We start from the raw sequence: 18,681 nt of genomic DNA, 5'->3' as shown, positions 1-18,681 counted from the left end.
TCAGAAGTATTTTAAAAGCACAATGTAAATTGTAAATGAATTCAGTTCTCAAATCAAAACATTAGAGTGATTAACTGTGGAATAAAGGCATTTTATTTCTTTCATTCTAAGTCCTTCATGCAAAATGTCAATATTGTTCAGATACTGTTCTAAGTTAATGGCTTACCATTAGACAATTCATTTATGTGGAGATCAGCTCTTCACAACAGTAGAATGACTAACAACCATATCAGTAAGCAGAGAATTTGGGTAGGTAGTAATTTGAATAATGTTGGCATGATATTCAACGACGGGGGTATCACTGAGTCAAGCCTTGTTCTCACCTGATGTCTGTGTACTCCAGCTTTCCAGCAGGATTCACTACATGGCAATTAGGAGTGGGAATCCTTGCTAGGGCAGACTTCTCCAAGGCACCCGTCTCGTCTGCACACTGTGTTCAAAGATATTAGTGGCCACTCACTTCAGTTTCTATGAAACAGGTTAGACTGTGCTCATCTTTTCTCTGAAAAGACAGATGGGCTGGATAAGAAATGAAATAACTAAACTGATCCTACGTATAGCTAATGGGATTCAGACGTCCAGACAGTTTTTCAGATTGACCTTAATGTGCACGAGCTTGCAAATTGTGTCAACTGCTTTGCTTTAAGTCCATTCAGCCTCGTGAGGCACCTTTAAATCAGCACTGTCTGCTATCTTACTCACCACTTTATTTAGTTTGGCAGTGCCATTGGATTCTGCTTTCGTACCTCTCATCTTCATTCCCTCTGCAGAAAACAGAAGATACAATTTCCATAAATTTTTATAACTCAGTATAATCATTTCTTCCATTTCATTTCTCAATGAAGATCTCCATCCAATATCTGCATAAAGTATCTTGCAACCCACTTTGAGTTGATCCAACAAACTATGGCAAAAGTAGTCAACAATTTTATTTCCCCAACCACTGCCACAATTCAAAGATCTAATTTACCCAATTTAATTCTTATTCTTCATTTGTTTATCAAATAATATGTTTTACTCTAGAGTGCCATAACTAAGTTGACCGGCTTTGCTTACCAAAAGCTTCATTGAGCATTGGTTCTTTCAGTTCATCATCATAATCCTCATCTGCAAGAGGGGAAAAGGCAAACCTGTAAAACAAATAATCTTTCTTAGTATTAACAGAATTTCTGTGGCATTGGTCAGTGAATTGGAGATTATGCTGTTACAAAGGAAGTTGTTGGTGCGCGGAAATAGGGAAGGGTGCACATCTTTATTGAAAGGATTTGGAAATGAAGTTTATGAGAGGTCTCCTCAGAGACAGTGAAGTGCTTTTTTGATTACTTCAAGGAAAATCAATGTTTTCCTTACCCACTGCTGGTAAGTAAATATATTTGTTCCTCTCACATACTATTGCTACATCAATACATGTCGACATTTAGCATGGAAAAGCTGTTCTATCTTCACTGTCCAGCTTAGGGTGTGGTTTTTATAGCAAGGATCAAACAATATATAAAAGTAATATATAAAACTTAGATTAAACTAATCTGCACCTCATTTCTTTACCAATTACTTCTGCAACAATTCTTGGTGCAATTAAAAGATCCTGCTGAAATAAATTTTTAAACGAGAACTTTTATTCAGAACCTCCACAATCTTGAATCTCAGTTACTCCAGAATTTTCTGCTTGTATTTACTGTTTCTCGATACACAATAAATGAAGCTTCCATAACCATTTGTAATTGCAAAATGTAATTAAAAATTAAACATCACAACGCAAAATTTCATTCGTCACACATAACATGCTGTACCTATTTAATAAATGCCTGAAAATTGAGAGAGATTCATTTTTTTAGTTGTATAGCACAAGTTGAAAAGTCCATATTTTACCCTGTTTTAATGTTTTTAAACTGAAAATAAATTCAGTTACCTTTACTGCTGCTAAAAGCTTTTTTCTGAACGTTTGCCCTTCCAGTGCTTCTCCACTGCTGGTGGGGAAAGGCAGAAGCAAGCCTTGGCTTGCTCTGTGTATGACCAGTCTTGTACCTGGGATCCAGGCAACAGTCTATACTGGGGAAATAAAGTCTGTTCTCCTAGTGAGGCTTGTCACTCGATAGGTGACAACTCTGTTCAGTATGAACTCAAGACCTAGGCTTCTCAGACACACAGACAACCAACAAAAAAAAAATTAAACATTTTAAAGATGCAGCAACGCTGCTGTATAGGCAAGTTTAATGTTCTGACAAAAGGTCATAAACCTGAAACGTTGACTCTGCTCCCTTTCCACAAATGCAGCCTGACCTCATCAGTGATTCCAGGATTTTCTGTTCTTATTTCAGATTTCCAGCATCTGCAGTATCTCGTTTTTGTTTGAACTAAATTTAATCATTCCTTTTGTGATCATCAATCGTTGTTTCGAATCTGAGTTCAGCAGTGAAAGTCAGTTTGCGAATTCAATACTCAAAATCTGGAAAGAAGCAAAATACTGCAGATACTGGAAATCTGAAATAAAAACAAAGTGCTGGAAATACTCAGCAGGTCTGGAACATCTGTGGAGAGAGAAACAGAGTTGATGTTTTAGGGTCTGTGACCTTTCATCAGAATCTGGAGCAATTTCACTGTCTCCCCTTTAGCTTTTGCTTTCTGATGGTTGGTTGTTTTCATAGGGCCTTAGAGAATGATCACTGGATTACTATGTATCTATTTTATCCATTAGCAATTGGTACACGAATGACTAATTGACACTTTTATGAATATGAAATTTCAGCTATTCAATTGCCAGATTTGTAGAAAAGCGACAACCAAAGAATGATGAACCAAAGCAGAACTAGACAAAAGGTATGTACGGATATAAAGAAACCTTGATGAAGGGCTAAGGCACCAAGTACAGCACACCACGGTAGAAAAGAGCTGGACAAAGGCAAGATGAATCAGGAAGTACAGATTCTGCAACACCAAGTTTAGACATTATCAAGGATTGTTGATTGTAGAGGGAGAAAATAATCAATGATGCAAAAGGGTTTTACAGTTTTGATGGCCTGATCGAAATCAACTTAAAGCAATGAGACTTCAACAAAATGAGGACGCAGGGAGAAAGCAGTTCGTGTACAATGCAAATTTGCAGCCTAAGATGAGAGAAATTCAGAGTTAATGCTCATGCCAATACTGGTAAAATGAGAAATGAGAAACTGTACCACAGGACCGGCGGGGCCTGGACCCCGGAACCCTGGGCAGGCGGGGCCTGGACCCCGGACCTTTACCTTGTAGGCCACATACCACACACCCGAGTTTATGAAAGGGCAATCTAGCTGCCAATCTCCTCAGCTGCTGTCACCTCTGTAACTATGGTCAAACCACAAGAAATTAATGTGCAGCCAAAATAAACAATAGGCTTCAGATTTTTTGCTGTCGTAGTTAGCCAGGCACTGATTACAACCTATCTGGGATCAGCAATTCTTCTCTGGGAGAATGAGATTTCCCACTTGAAAAACCCAGATCCTCTGTTGCATACGTTATTTCCCATTCTCTGTCCTACCACTTTGCAATCAGCTGATAGGTATTGGAGTAAAGGGGATAATTCTATGTTAACTTTACCTCCTTCACCAGTCTGCATGTGTATTGCTAAGTAACAGTCCAGCTGAAACCACTGTCATGTATATTGTTTGCCACCCATTCCCTCATCAGCACTGTGTTCATCTTCAGCTGGGACAAGAGGAAATAAAGTTTGGAAATTCGTGCCAAAAAATGCACTAAAACCTTTGATTGTTTGCTGATGGTCTCCACAAGATCATTATGACCAGTAGGATGACGGAGAACAGCAATCGCCAGAATGCATCATCTATCCACCGCTCTCTCCAGTCCTGTATAAAACACGGAAGGAAGGAATCAAAGTGCTGCCTAATACACTCGTGTTTTCATTCAGTGTTTCTTCTTGTTTCCTGAAGATGATCATGCAGATATAGTTGCAAAAAGTATAGCAGCACCATCCCCCCACTAAGACCCAGCTCAGGTACAGTTCCAAAGGTATACAGCACCCCCCACCCCACCCCAGTAACACCCAGCTCAGGTACACTTCCAAAGGTATAGCAGCCCCCCACCCCAGTAACACCCAGCTCAGGTACAGTTCCAAAGGTATACAGCCCCCCACCCCAGTAACACCCAGCTGGGGCACAGTTTCAAAGGTATACAGCACCCCCCCCCATCCCAGTAACACCCAGCTGGGGCACAGTTCCAAAGGTATCGCAGCACCCCCACCAGTAACACCCAGCTCGGGCACAGTTCCAAAGGTATACAGCCCCCCCCCCGCCCCCCCCAAGTAACACTTTGCTCAGGCACAGTTCCAATTAAACACTGTTCGGGTATAGGTCCACAGGTATTGCAGCACTCCTCCCACCCCTCAGTGAAACACTGTTCGGGTATAGTTCCACAGCAGGTCCCTACTACTTTCATTTCTAATAGTAGGTAGGTTTAGTGATGAGGTAGTGCAGTCTCCTCCATCTTGCTTTTTCTCCTTTTTCAGGGTCAGAGTAGAAATCCCTTCAATTAGTCCAAAATTGGCATGAGTTTTTTTTTTAACCTTAGCCAGCAGAATGTATGGCTTGGTTGATGCTGCACCTGGGCTGCATCAGGTCTATTCGGACCAGGTGGTCTTTGCCTTTCCTGTTTCATACTTTTGTGGGCTATCAGATAGCCATCAGGACTGAGAACTCCGCCAGATAATTCCCCCCACTTCTCAGCTCAAAGGCTGCTCGAGTTGAAACCAGCTGATTCAGCAAGACCAGAGATAGACCTTGGGACCTTCTTGGTTTATAACAGCTGTAACCACAGTGTGCAGATCATTTGCCACATTTTCACTTCTGTAAAAATAGATAGCTTCTTTCTCATGGAAAGCAAAACTAAACTTCAACTTCTATAATTTATATTTTTATTTCTCTTTAATTTTATAAATGAATGCTCATTTTCAGAAAAGCTCTTCAAATAGTGAGAATCAGTAAAACATACCATAAACCCATCTATCATTGCTCTCCAATATCATTTCTGTTCCATGTCCAATCAATGGGAGGTGTAACAACTATATAGGTTTGAACCAGGACACATAGTAAAGAGTTATCCTGTCTGGAAGGTATTATTTAGTGGTGCCAACAGTGTAACTTTCAATGCTTCTGAAATTAATAACCTGCAAAATTATAATTTCAAAGAAAAATTGGCAGTTTTGAACTGAAGATATAAAATAGTAGCTGCCCCAACGCTAGGGCCTGCAGCTGTACACTTCCTTCTTCGCAGCCTGAACCTATTTCCACAGCAATGCGAATCATAAAGAAAACTTAACACATTCGGCCCATCACGCCCGAGCTGAATCTTTGACAGAGCAATCGTGTTTAGTCCCACATCCCCGCTTTTTGTCCGTAACACAAAAGTTCCTCAACCTCAAGCACCTGTCAAAATCCCTTTTAAAATCACTTGTGGCATCAACATCCAGCATCTTTTTGGGTAGAGCATTCCAAATCCTGACGACTCTGAAAAAATTCTTCTGATCTCCCTCTAGATCTTTTGCCAATGATTTTAAATCTACGACCTTTAGTTTTTGACCCACTTGCCAGAGTCGATAGGTATTCTCTATCCACTTTACCAAAAACTTCTCATCATCTCGAAAACTTCTATTAGGCCACCTCTTAATCTGCTCTGTTCAAAGGAAAACAGACCTAACTTTTCCAGCTTCTCCTCATAACTGAAGTCCCTTACCCTTGGTAACATTGTCACACTCCTCTGGTACCATTTGCACTGATGTAGTCTTTACATCTTTGCCCAGAATTGACCACAATACTCCAGCTGAAGACTAACCAGTTATTTATTTAGTTCCAGCATGATCTCTTTGCTCTTATATTCTAATCTTCTATTTAGAAACCCAAGTAACCCATATACTTTTTTTTTTAAAAAGCCAACATATCAACTTATCCTACCACCTTTAAGGATGTATGCACATAGACACCAAGGTCTCTCTGATCATCTACACTTTTTAAAATTATGCCATTTATAGATTACTGTCTTTCCAAATTAGTCATCCCAAAATGCATCACGTCACTCTTCTCTGCATTGGACTCCATCTGCCATGCTTCTGCCCATTTCACCATTCTTCCTATGTCATTCAGAAGCCTATAACTATCACCATCACTATCTACTACTTTGCCAAGTTTTGAATCATTTGCAAACTTTACAATGTTGCTCCTTACAACCAAGCCTAGGTTGCTCATAAAAAATGCAAACAGTAATGGACCCAAAAACTGACCTTTGGGGAACACCACTCCGAACCCACCCTTTGCTTCCTACCATTGAACCAATTTTGCAAACATACCACTATTTTGCTCTTAATTCCATGGGTTTCCATCTTTTTAATTAAGCCTCCTGTGTGGCATTTTGTCAAATACTTTCTGAAAGTCCACATATACATCTACTGCACTACCTTGACCAACCTTGTCTGTTACCTCAATGAATTCAAATTAGTCAGACATGGTTTGCCTTTAACAAATCCACGCTGGCTCTGGCTGATTAAACCATGCCTTTCCAAATGAAAGTTTATTTTGTCTCTGATAATTGTTTCCGATAACTTCCCCACCACTGATGATAGGCTGACCGGCCTGTAGTTGCCTGATTTATTCCTTTCCCCTTTCTTGAATAGTGGTATATTAGCAACCCACCATTCCTTCAGCACTACTGCTGTATTCAATGGAGACTGGAAGATTGTGGCCAACGTCTCTGCTATTTCTACCTTTGCTTCTTTCAGCAAACTAGGATGCATTCCACCTGAACCAGGTAACTTACCAACTTCAGTAAAGCTAATCTTTTGAGTACATCTTCTCTATTTATTACTACCCTGTCTAAAACTTCCCTCTCCTCTTTGAGTGTAACCTTCATATCATTCACTTCCTTTCCGAAGACAGATGCAAAGTACTCATTGAACATTTTAGCCATGCCCTCTGCCTCTACACGAAGATTTCCCTTTTGGTCCTTAATAGACTTAAATTTTTCCCTAGCTAACCACTTACACTTTATGTTTATAATATTTTAGGATTCAATTTAATTTGCCTGCTAATCTTTTCTTGCAACCTCTCTTTGCGTCCCGTATGAACTTTTTCAATTCCCTCCTGCACTTTCCATAATCTTCCTGGTTATTAACTGAATCTTGCTCCGGAAATTGTCATAGGCTACCTTTTCTGTTCTATTTGAACTTTAACTTCCTTTGTCATTCAGGGCACATTAGCTTTGGATGCTCTAATCTTTTGCCTTCAAAGGAATATGCCGTGTTTGTATCTGAACTCTCTCCATGAAAGCTCCATTAATGTTTAATCCTGCAATCACTTTTTCCAATCTACCTGTGATGGGTCCCTTCTTAAAATACTGAAATTAGCTCTCCTCAGTTCAGAATTTTATCTTTGATATTTTCTGGTCTCTTTCAATAACTACTCTGAACCAAATGATGTTGCTATCCCTGGAGTTAGATGATTTTCTACTGTAAGACACTCCACTTTCCCTACTTCATTTCCCAGAACCAGATCCAACACTGCTTCCTCCTTATATAAAAGCAAAATACTGTGGATGCTAGAAATTTGAAATAAAAACAGAAAGTGCTGGAAATACTCAGCAGATCTGGCAGCATCTGTGGAGAGAGAAGCAGAGTTAACGTTTCAGGTCTGTGATCTTTCATCAGAACTAGCAAAGGTTAGAAATGTGACCGGTTTTCAACAAGTAAAGCAGGGGTGGGCAGGGGTGGGGAAGGAAAACAAAAGGCAAGGTGTGTGATAGGACAGAGGACCGGAGAGATTAACTGACAAGGAGGTCATGGAGTAAAGGCAAAGAGAGTGTGCTAAAGGTGCGGTGAAAGGCAAAGCATTCGTGCAGAGAGTGTGTTAATGACACCTCAGAGCTGTCCATTATTCTGTCATTAACCCTCTCTCTGCACTAATGCTTTAACTTTCACCACACCATTAGCACACTCTCTTTGCCTTTACTCCATGACCTCCTTGTCAGTTAATCTCTTTGGCCCTCTGTCCCATCACACACCTTGCCTTTTGTTCTTCTTACCCCCCCGCCAAAAAACCCTGCTTTACTTGTTTAAAACCTATTACATTTCTAACCTTTGCTAGTTCTGATGAAATGTCACCGACCTGAAATGTTAACTCTGCTTCTCTCTTCACAGATACTGCCAGACCAGAGTATTTCCAGCACTTTGTTTTTATTACTGTTTCCTTCTTTTTTGATTGAGAAAGTTCACCTGTACACATCAGAAATTCCTCTCCTGCCCTATTCTCAGCACTTGACAAATAATTCCAGTCCTAGAACCATATAGGATATCCTTTCTTTTTTGAACAGTTTCATCCTTAATCAATACTGCCACACTCCTCTTTTTCCTTCCCTATCATTCCTGAATACTTGTAACCAGGATAATTCCTGGTCTTGCTTGAGCCATGTTTCTTAACGCAACCACTGCATAATCCCATGTAGCAATTTGTGCCTGTAACTCCCCAACCTTATTAGTTACACTACAAACATTGACGTGCATACATTTAATACCTCCTCCTTCACTTCTGCTATTTTACTCAATCTGGTCCCTACAATTGCTGGGATATTTCAAATGTTACTGCTGTTTATATATCTGTCCTCTGGTTCCCCTCCCCCTGTTAAATTAGTTTGAACCCTCCCCAACAGGACTAATTAAACTCTCAGTAAGAACATCGATCCTGACTTTGTTCAAGTGTAACTCGCTCTTCTTGTACCGGTGATTAAACAGTTGCATTCCAGAATGGAGGAAAGTATACAGTGGTGTTCCCCAGGGGTCGGTACTCAGACCACTACTTTTCTTGATCTATATTAATAACCTTGACTTGGGTGTGCAGGGTACAATTTCAAAATTTGCAGGTGACACAAAACTTGGAAGTATTGCGAACTGAGAGAAAGACAATGGAAGAATTCAAGAGGACATAGACAGGCTGGTGGAATGGGCCAACACGTGGCAGATGAAATTTATGCAGAGGAGTGTGAAGTGTTACATTTTGGTAGGAAGAATGAGGTGAGGTAATATAATCGAGAGGGGATGATTCTAAAGGGGGTACAGAACAGAGAGACCTGGGAGTGTATATGCACAAATCATTGAAGATGGTAGGGATGGTTGAGAAAGCAGTTAATAAAGCATATGGAATCCTGGGTTTCATAAGTAGGGTACAAAAGCAAGAAAGTTATGAAGAACCTTTATAAAACATTGATTCAGTCTCAACTGGAGTATCGTGCCCACTTTAGGAAGGATGTGAAGGGTTTAGAGAAGGTGCAGAAAAGATTTACAAGAATGGCTCCCGAGATGGAAAACTTTAGTTGTGAGAATAGACAGGAGAAGCTGGGGCGAGCAATATCAATCCTGTCCAATGTCAAGTCTGCCGTTCAAACTTGGAAATGTAAAAATCAAACAAACATGGCTCAAGCAGATCTTACCTACCGATTGACAATCTGCCAGTCGGAACTTCTTTGTTGTCCAAATGATGAAAAATATCGATGCTATAGGAACAAGAAATAAAAAGTTTAAAAGTAAAATATCAATTTTGTGGAGGAATCTAAACCCCTTCCCCAATCATCAAAATATTCTCAAATCATTTCCTCATAATCAGGGAGGGATCACCCACACAGGATAGGATCCTTCATGAGCTGAGGTATAGAATATTACAGCAGGGAGGTTATGCTGGAACTGTATGACTCATTGTTTAGGCCACAACTTGAGTACTGTGTGCAGTTCTGGTCACTTCATTACAGAAAGGATGTAATTGCACTAGAGAGGGTACAGAGGAGATTTATGAGGATGTTGCCAAGACTGGAAAAATGCAGATATGAGGAAAGATTGGATAGGCTGGGGTTGTTCTCCTTGGAACAGAGGAGGCTGAGGGGAGATCTGATTGAAATGAACAAAAGTTTGAGGGGCCTGGATAGAGTGGAGGTGAAGGGTCTATTCACCTTAGCAGAAGAGGTCAGCGACTAGGGGCACAGATTTAAAGTGATTGATAGAAAAATTAGAGGGGAGAGGAGGATAAACGTTTTTACCCAGAGGGTGGTGGGGGGGTCTGGAACTCACTGCCTGAAAGGGTAGTTGAGGCAGAGACACTCAACTCATTCAGAAGGAGTCTGGATATGCACCTCAAGAGCCGTAATCTGCAGGGCTGGAAGGTGGGATTAGAATAGGTGGATCATTTTTCGGCCGGCACAGACACGATGGGCCAAGTGGCCTCTTTCTGTGCCTTAAACCTTCTATGATTCTGTTCTATGATACAATAGCATTGGTAATATCACATAAAATGCATCACACCTATGTCCTATTCTATATACAAGATACCAGATATTCCAGTATGTGCTGTACCATTCTTAATGGGAGCCTAACAAACATCAGCAGGTAATTCTATACTGGGAGTCGATCATCACTACTAAATCAGTCTGTACTCACCTGTCTTACACACACACAAACACTGGGCATCACAGGACAATGATTAGGATTCATAACTTATGCTGATTTTCCTCCTTCCTAGCTAGAAACCACTTGTAGCTTTGAAACCAGCTCTACTAGAATTCTTCTAGGATGTAACTAGTAGAGTTGATGAGGGGGAGCCAGTGGATGCGGTTTATTTGGACTTTCAGAAAGCTTTCAACAAAGTCCCACATAACAGATGAGCATGTAAAATTAAAGCGCATGGGATTGGGGGTAGTGTATTGCGATGGATAGAAAATTGGTTGGCAGACAGGAAACAAAGAGTAGGGATAAGTGGGTCTTTTTCCGAATGGCAGGCAGTGACTAGTGGGGTACCGCAGGGATTGCTGCTAGGACCCCAGTTATTCACAATATACATTAATGATTTAAATGTAATATTTCCAAATTTGTAGATGACACAAAACTGGGTGGGAGGGCGAGTTGTGAGGAGGATGCAGAGGGGCTTCAGGGCGATTTGGACAAGTTGAGTGAGTGGGCTAATGCATGGCCGATGCAGTATGATGTGGATAAATGTGAGGTTATCCACTTTGGTAGCAAAAACAGGAAGGCAGATGATCTGAACGGCTATAAACAGAGGGGAATATGCAACGAGACCTGGGAGTTCTCGTACACCAGTCGCTGAAGGTAAGCATGCAGGTCCAACAGGCGGTAAAAAAGGCAAATGGTATGTTGGCCTTCATAGCGAGAAGATTCGAATAGAGAAGCAGGGATGTCTTGCTGCAATTATACAGGGCCTTGGTGAGGCCACACCTGGAATATTGAGTGCAGTTTTGGTCTTCTTATCTGAGGAAGGATGTTCTTGCTATACAGGGAGCGCAGCGAAGGTTTACCAGACCGATTCCTGGAACTGACGTATGAGGAGAGATTGAGTCGGTTAGGATTATATTTGCTGGAGTTCAGAAGAGTGAGGAGGGATCTCATAGAAACCTATAAAATTCTAACAGTACTTGACAGGGTAAATGCAGGAAGGATGTTCCCGATGGTGGGGGAGTCCAGAACCAGGGGTCATAGTCTAAGGATACGGAGTAAACCTTTCAGGACGGAGATGAGGAGAAATTTCTTCACCCAGAGAGTGGTGTGCCTGTGGAATTCGCTACCACAGAAAGCAGTTGAGGCCAAAACATTGTATGTTTTCAAGAAGGAGTTAGATATAGCTCTTGGGTCTAAAGGGATCAAAGGGTATGGGGCGAAAGCGGGAACAAGCTACTGAGATGATCAGCCATGATCATAATGAATGGCACAGCAGGCACAAAGGGCCGAGTGGCCTACTCCTGCTCCTATTTTCTATGTTAGCTTACAGCACAGACTGGGGATAAATCTGCACATTTCCGTGTGTGTCTGTGTGTTTTCCACACCAGGTAGTACTTTTAGCCACTTTGCCTTTAGGGGATGCTCCAACAATGCTGAGGTTTAAATAGTAGCAAGCACGTCTCAGGAAAAGCCAACAAGAGTAGTCAGTTGGTGTCAGCAGACAACTTAAGGATTAGACAATGTCCCTGATCCTGAACTACTTGTGTCGGTCCAATCCAACTTTCAGTCCTTGGTGGAAATGGAGACATTCTATGGAACTTGGCATCACTAATATAGTTTAATTGACTGATCATTTGATATGAGTTTACTCCATTTACACCAACATCAATGTTGAGTGCTGTTATGATATCCAACAAACAGCTGCATGGAGAGTCAAAACTTGCAAAATCCCTTTTATCCCAGCTCAGATCTAGTTTTTTTTTTAAAAACACCTAATCTCCCAACTAATTCATCCAAGACACTGGAAATGGCACAAGTGAAATTGTCTGCAGCAAGACCAATGATTTATAATTTATAGACAATACAAAATCTTTTCTTCACTCCTTGCAGTACACCATGGTCACCCTGTTGGGAGGGTGACACAATTTCAGCCATGCAATTATGTATAACTACTTGAAGAGCAATTTGAGAGGTGAACCTCTAATAAACTGGGATTGCTTTTGCCAATTCTTCTACTCAGCTAAGATTCTATTCTATTGCTGTGCAAACCTCTATTTTACTGGTCAGTCTTCACCAAACGCCAGCAATACCAAAGCAAGAGAGAATTCCAGAAACCCTTGTATTAGGGAATCCAATACTTCACCAGTACACAATCAGCCCACCTAACAGACGACACTGCATAACGTGTTCTTGACTTACCTATGACAGCAAAGATGAGTGTGTTTGTGAAATGTCTGTATAGAGAGAGTTTCACAACATTCCTTCTCAGCTTTAGCATCTTCATAGTCTGGGTCAAGCTGATGAAGATGTGTTATCAGTTAAGGAAAATGGATGGAATACAAAATAAAAAAATCCAAATGTACTGTTTATGGAAAGAAAAATCCAACCATTATTCTGCTTAAACAATGCATGCAAGTTAACAGTCAGGATCATCAGTAATTGTATAATGGTTGACTCAAATTTGCTGTAGGTTCCTTTTTTTGGTGGAATCAAGTTCAAGAAGCTAAATACACCAAATAAGCTCAGGAAATCCAACCCTCTAATTCTAGAATGGAGTTCATGCTGCATGGCATGTGACCATGTGGACTGCCCTCCCATTTCCTGGAGGGGTACAGGTCGTCTGATCATTTACAACACTCCATATCCGACCCATGTATTTTCATGTATGAAAATCAACCAGTGTGGCAGAGTGAGCGAGCGTGTTACATGTTTTGGGAGGTGGTATCACAGCCAAGCGACAATCTATTATTTTATACATACTAGTGTCAATTTAGAACACTAAAAATCTACATTGCATCAACCCTCTCAGATTTTTGCAAGGTTGGGAACTGTAATTACCAAACCTTACAACATGGGTGACCCCATAGAGGAAAATAACGGGATTAAAAAAAATACAAGTGCTACTCAGTTACAATAAGGTCCATTCAACTGTAGTCCCCAAATCGAGGATAGATAATTCCTTATTTAATATTAAGGGATGAGCAAAGTTTACATGAACCATTTGGCCTCACATGGCTGAAGGTGGAAACCCTCAAAGTACTGCATTTTTTATGTATACATCCATTAATCATATGATGAGGAATTATAAATGGACTCACCAGTTAACCCTGAACATAGAACACTAATTAACCAGTACCAATTCAAACTAAATAACCAGCACCGATTCAAGGCTATAGTCTATCCTTGGATTTATATGGCTATTACCAAGTGCTTGTACTAAATTCCTTATTTACATGACTGTCATGCAGCCATTCTGAGGTATCTAGTATTTATCCAAACATCTGAACCTTGTACAAATATATTTCAAATATTGAATATGGCAATTTCATTTTACAGGATAAATATTTCTTGCTTGTTGACTCAGCACAGTCCAAATCCTAACAGATCAGTAAACTCGATGGCCTGCTCCATACCAAATTCTATCTTCTCCAACCGTAATGATATAGCCAAATAGCTAATCCTGGTTAAGATGTAGAACACCACAGCAGTTAGCGTCATTTAAGGCAAACCTCTATCAGCGTGATCATAGAGGTGTTACAACTGCATCATTTCCAAACTACAACTGCAGAGTAGTAAAACCCCATACTACCTCTTCTATATCAGAGGGAATTCACCACTGTTACACGTTTTTGATACCATTGTCAGCTCAAACTCTTGTCCCTTTTATGCAAAAATTGCCTTCACTTGATAAACCAGATTTGTTGAAGCAAGCAACAGGCAGTGGAAAACTGCAAATTGCACAACGGGACCTCACCGATTTATATGCAAGATACCTATCCCTTCCACAGTCCTCTCCAACCATAGCATGGTATTCTATCTACTAAAGCAAAATAAAAGCCTTAAAAAGGGGCAACATCACCATAGTCACAGTGCCCCAGCAAGACTCAGCAGCTTCAAATGAGGGGAAAATTGGAGGGGCACAATACCAATCCTGTCCTATGTAAAGCTCAGCATTTCATACTTTGGAGATTTGAAAATCAAATAACAAAATGGCTACAGAAGAGCTTACTTACTGATTGACAGTCTACCAGCTGGAACTTTCTTGCTGTCCAAATGATGAATATTGATGCGACCGAAAGATCTGCACATCAATTCTATTTACCTGCTTTTGCTTCACATCTCGATACCCTTACCTAACAAAATTCTATCAATCTCAATTTTGAGAATTTCAATTGACCTAGCATTCCCAGCTTTTTGGGGGACTGAGTTCAAGATTTCAACTACTGAACGTATGGCAACATGATTTCTTTCCTAAACGGTTTAGTTCTGATTTTAAGATTGGAAGACAGATAGCTGAGAGGCATAAAAATGTAGGGTAGATTGTCCCACCAGCATTCTCCCCCACACTGTTGCAAGTGCACCTTCCAATAGTACAGTTGACAGCCCCATGTAAAGAATCCCTGTGGCAAAATCCGTGGACGATGCACAGGCAACAAGAGGTAGCTCCACCAAAGATAGTGCACTTTAGAGATCAAGTCAGAGGGCAACAAGTTCTTCACAAGGAAAAACTTAAGCTTCAAATTTTATAAAAACTGTATTCAAGTGACAACTTGATGAACAGGACCACTCCCCACAAGGTTAAAGATTGCTGCCAGCAATGAAACTTACTTTAGGAGTTAGGATGATGTCATATGCCAGGCGAGTAAAGCTCAAATGGGTACATCAGTCATCTAAATTAATTCCACACTCCTACTCCATTCCCACCAACCTTTAATATTCCTCTTTTCTAAACAGCTGTCTGATTCCCTCTTAAATGTATATATAATATCTGTTTTAACAAATATTTTTGGCAGAAAATCCCATTTCCCAGTCTGTAGGTGAAAATTTATTTTTCATCAACCCTTCAGCTCTGATTATCTTAAGTTTGTGCCCTCTCATTGTCTTGATGACCACTGGGATCAAGTCATTATTATTTACTTTATCGTGACTCTTAACCAACGTTTAGCCACACCAAAGTCCCTCTACTGCATTTAAAATCTTGCTATCTGAAGTATACTTTAATTCCCTACTCTTCATGTATTACTTTTTATCTTTCTACCCATCTGGCAATTTGTGTCCTATTGCTGTCACTGACAGTCTGTTGATAGCCACCAATTTAGTGACAGCATCTAATTCTTATGTCCAGATCATTTATGTAGAAAGTAACTAAGAGCAGCCCGAACGCCGTTCACTATATCTTAATATTCCAAGAAGCTTTCCACAACACCCACCATTTACACTCTGGCCTTTCATTATCTCCCTATCCAAGTTGCCATATTGCCCTCATTATCTTTGCTAAAAGTTTCTTTTGTACCTTAGCAAATGCCTTTTGAAAATCTATATAAACCACAACCTAAATTAGTGGACAGCTACCTCCAACAGGAGGTTAGAGATTGAGTACAGTCCATGAGTTACAAATTATACACTAAGAAGCAGCAGGTTTGATAAGCAGAATGACCTTTTCTTAACCGAAAATGGAAAATAGATCAGAAATCCTTTTCCCTGGAAAATCCCATATACAGAAAGGATATCCACCAGCAAAGGGCAGTGTCGAGAACAGCCAGAGGGATAAAAGCCAGGAGGGCCAAGTCGAAATTCTCCTAAAAAAGGAAAGGACACAGTCAGATGAAAGCAAGAGAAAGAAGGGGCGAGAGAAAGAGGAGAATGATTCCCAGTGACCTTACTAAATAGGAATTCACGATACAGCAGAACATGCATGTTTTCACTGATCGGACACACAATTCATTGTATTGAATAGAATCTACAATTAACTTCAAGACAGGTATATTCATTTGTGATTTCACTCCACTGGTGCTTTCTGCCCATATCCACTAGGAACTGGATTGAAACGACCTAAACTGATTTTAACTAGGACCTTTACAGCCAGTAAAGAGATTTATGTACCAACATCCCAATGGTACAAGCCCAATGTCCAATTTACTGCAACAACCATTCTGCGCAACCGTGATCTATTCGCTGCTTGACATGTGCGACAATTTAGCTGAGGTGAGAACAATATCCAAGGACTCATGTTCTACCACTCTATGGAAGAATCAGTTCACCAACAGTTAGCATGAAGGCTACCAATTTTGTTTCCTCCTCAACTATTGTACAAGTCAAAGGAGTGTCAATTTTCTCCCTTCATTTCAGATAAGCGCCCAGCGTATTCAAGTCAGCCATGAATCAACAGCTTTACAACTTCCAGTGGAAATTCCAGGTCTTCCAATCTAACGTAATATTTTGATCCCTCGACATCAAATCCCCCAATCTCCCCTCGCCCGACAGACCTCACGCTCCCCTCGCCCGACAGACCTCACGCTCCCTTCGCCCGACAGACCTCACGCTCCCCTCGCCCGACAGACCTCACGCTCCCCTCGCCCGACAGACCTCACGCTCCCCTCGCCCGACAGACCTCACGCTCCCCTCGCCCGACAGACCTCACGCTCCCCTCGCCCGACAGACCTCACGCTCCCCTCGCCCGACAGACCTCACGCTCCCCTCGCCCGACAGACCTCACGCTCCCCTCGCCCGACAGACCTCACGCTCCCCTCGCCCGACAGACCTCACGCTCCCCTCGCCCGACAGCAGACACCATACCAGAACCTTGAGTGTTCTATCCGTATAATAAAAACAGAGATACTATGCTTGAATATCATGTAAAGGATATCCACCAGAGTACACAGGAGTCGATTAGTGATAGACTGATGTTGCCTACGAGAGCCAGGTTAGCAAATGGGGTCTAAATTAGGAACACAATAGGGTCAGTTTTAGCCACGAGAACAATTCAGGGTGAAGAGTATCTTCCAACAAGGTGGAATGATGGACCTATTTCTCAGTTAGCCATTTCTTTCCTCCAATTTAGCAGAAAAATCTCCATGGAAACTGTATCTTGAAGAGGGCGACAGTTTGTCAACTGACATTAAATGGTTATTGGTGGTTAATAAAAAGACCAACAGTGGACCAAAAGGCTCAGAAATCAATATGTATGCTTTAGTACTCAGAGGGGTACTCAATTGCAGGGTCATTGTGGTGTGGTAGTGCTTAAGCACTCTCTAAGAAAGCACTCTCTAAGAAGTGGTAAGACATATATTTGCAGCCTGAATTCCTGAGACTACAAGGTCCAAAGCAAAAGCCAGGAATCAGCTCAGTAGGCTGAAGAACCCCAACAAAAGCAATTCTGAGTTAATAGATTAAGACAAAAAATGAGAAGGCTCCTATCATTTAAAAATATGTTTTCTTTACATTGCGAAAATGGTGTGATAAGCCCCAGCGTGGAACTGATCTTCGGCAGGCTCTGTGACACCTGTCTTAAAACACATGTATATTTGATGGTTGTTTAAATACTACTCACTCCAGTGACTCGAAGGATGCCTTCTATTGCTGAGAAAATTAAATAGAGGACCCCAACACCAATAACTCTGTGCAGCATGGCTCCCAGACGAGGCCTGTAGCAATGAAAACACCAGTCTTATAGGAATTGTTGTCCAGACCAAACAGTACCGCACAATTAATGCAAGATATCACTTACCAAAGTGCAGTGGCGTTAGTGTTCTGACACAAGACAAAATTGCCTTTTTTTTTTACACCAGCAATAAACAGTCATGCATTTGAGGTGCCCCAGTCCACCAATGCCTTGGTTTTAAAATTCTCAGTCTCACATTCAAATTCCTGCATGGCTTTACTCCTGTCTAGCTCTGTAACCTCCGCCAGCCCAACAACCCTCCAAGAACTTTGCATTCCTTCAAATCTGATAACTTGTGCAGGCATCACATTTTGTTCACCCCACCCGTGGCGGCTATGCTTTCATGTGTGCTAAGCTCAGGGATTCTCTCCATAGATATCTCCACCTTGACTATCTCTTTTAAGACCTTACTTAAAAGCTACTTTTATGACCAAGTTACCCATCTTAACATCTTTTGTGGTTCTTTGTCGGTTTTTGCCATGTGAAGCGCCTGGGGACGTTTTCCTACCTTTAAAAGGAGATTTATAAACCCAAGTCGTTATTGTAGTTCAACCATGAACAATTGTGAATTTTCCTATTTTCCAGACACCCTTAAGATTTCCTTGAATTACTTCAGAACAGATTCTTAGTGAGGATTCGCAAGTGTCAAGCAGTGGGGAGGGAAGTGGGCAGGTAGAGGGGAAGAGGCGGGTGGAGGGGATGGGAACCTGAGCGCAGTCTTAGATGGGACAATTTCAGGGCAGGGAACGGGAGGCAGAAAATTAGCAAGTGA

At 41.2% G+C, this 18,681-nt stretch overlaps 1 protein-coding gene across 3 annotated transcripts in view; it reads right to left on the bottom strand.

Moving 5' to 3' along the window:
• The window catches only part of LOC137373977 (transmembrane protein 87A-like), a 92,182-nt gene that overhangs the window by 12,393 nt on the left and 61,108 nt on the right, over positions 1 to 18,681 (bottom strand). For 2 of the 3 annotated variants that reach the window (XM_068039682.1, XM_068039683.1), the window contains exons 11-17: positions 17,799 to 17,892; positions 17,115 to 17,186; positions 12,668 to 12,776; positions 9,464 to 9,522; positions 3,736 to 3,839; positions 1,057 to 1,130; positions 703 to 764 (exon numbers count right to left, since the gene is read on the bottom strand). In XM_068039682.1, the coding sequence (XP_067895783.1) occupies positions 703 to 764; positions 1,057 to 1,130; positions 3,736 to 3,839; positions 9,464 to 9,522; positions 12,668 to 12,776; positions 17,115 to 17,186; positions 17,799 to 17,892 (574 nt within the window). Of the gene's footprint in view, positions 1 to 702; positions 765 to 1,056; positions 1,131 to 3,735; positions 3,840 to 9,463; positions 9,523 to 12,667; positions 12,777 to 17,114; positions 17,187 to 17,798; positions 17,893 to 18,681 lie in introns of those variants that run through there. The other variant, XM_068039684.1, reaches the window with a different exon arrangement.

The sequence above is a fragment of the Heterodontus francisci genome, chromosome 9 (genome assembly GCF_036365525.1).
Source record: "Heterodontus francisci isolate sHetFra1 chromosome 9, sHetFra1.hap1, whole genome shotgun sequence".
Taxonomy (NCBI): Eukaryota; Metazoa; Chordata; class Chondrichthyes; order Heterodontiformes; family Heterodontidae; genus Heterodontus; species Heterodontus francisci.
This window is presented reverse-complemented; position numbering and strand designations above follow the sequence as displayed.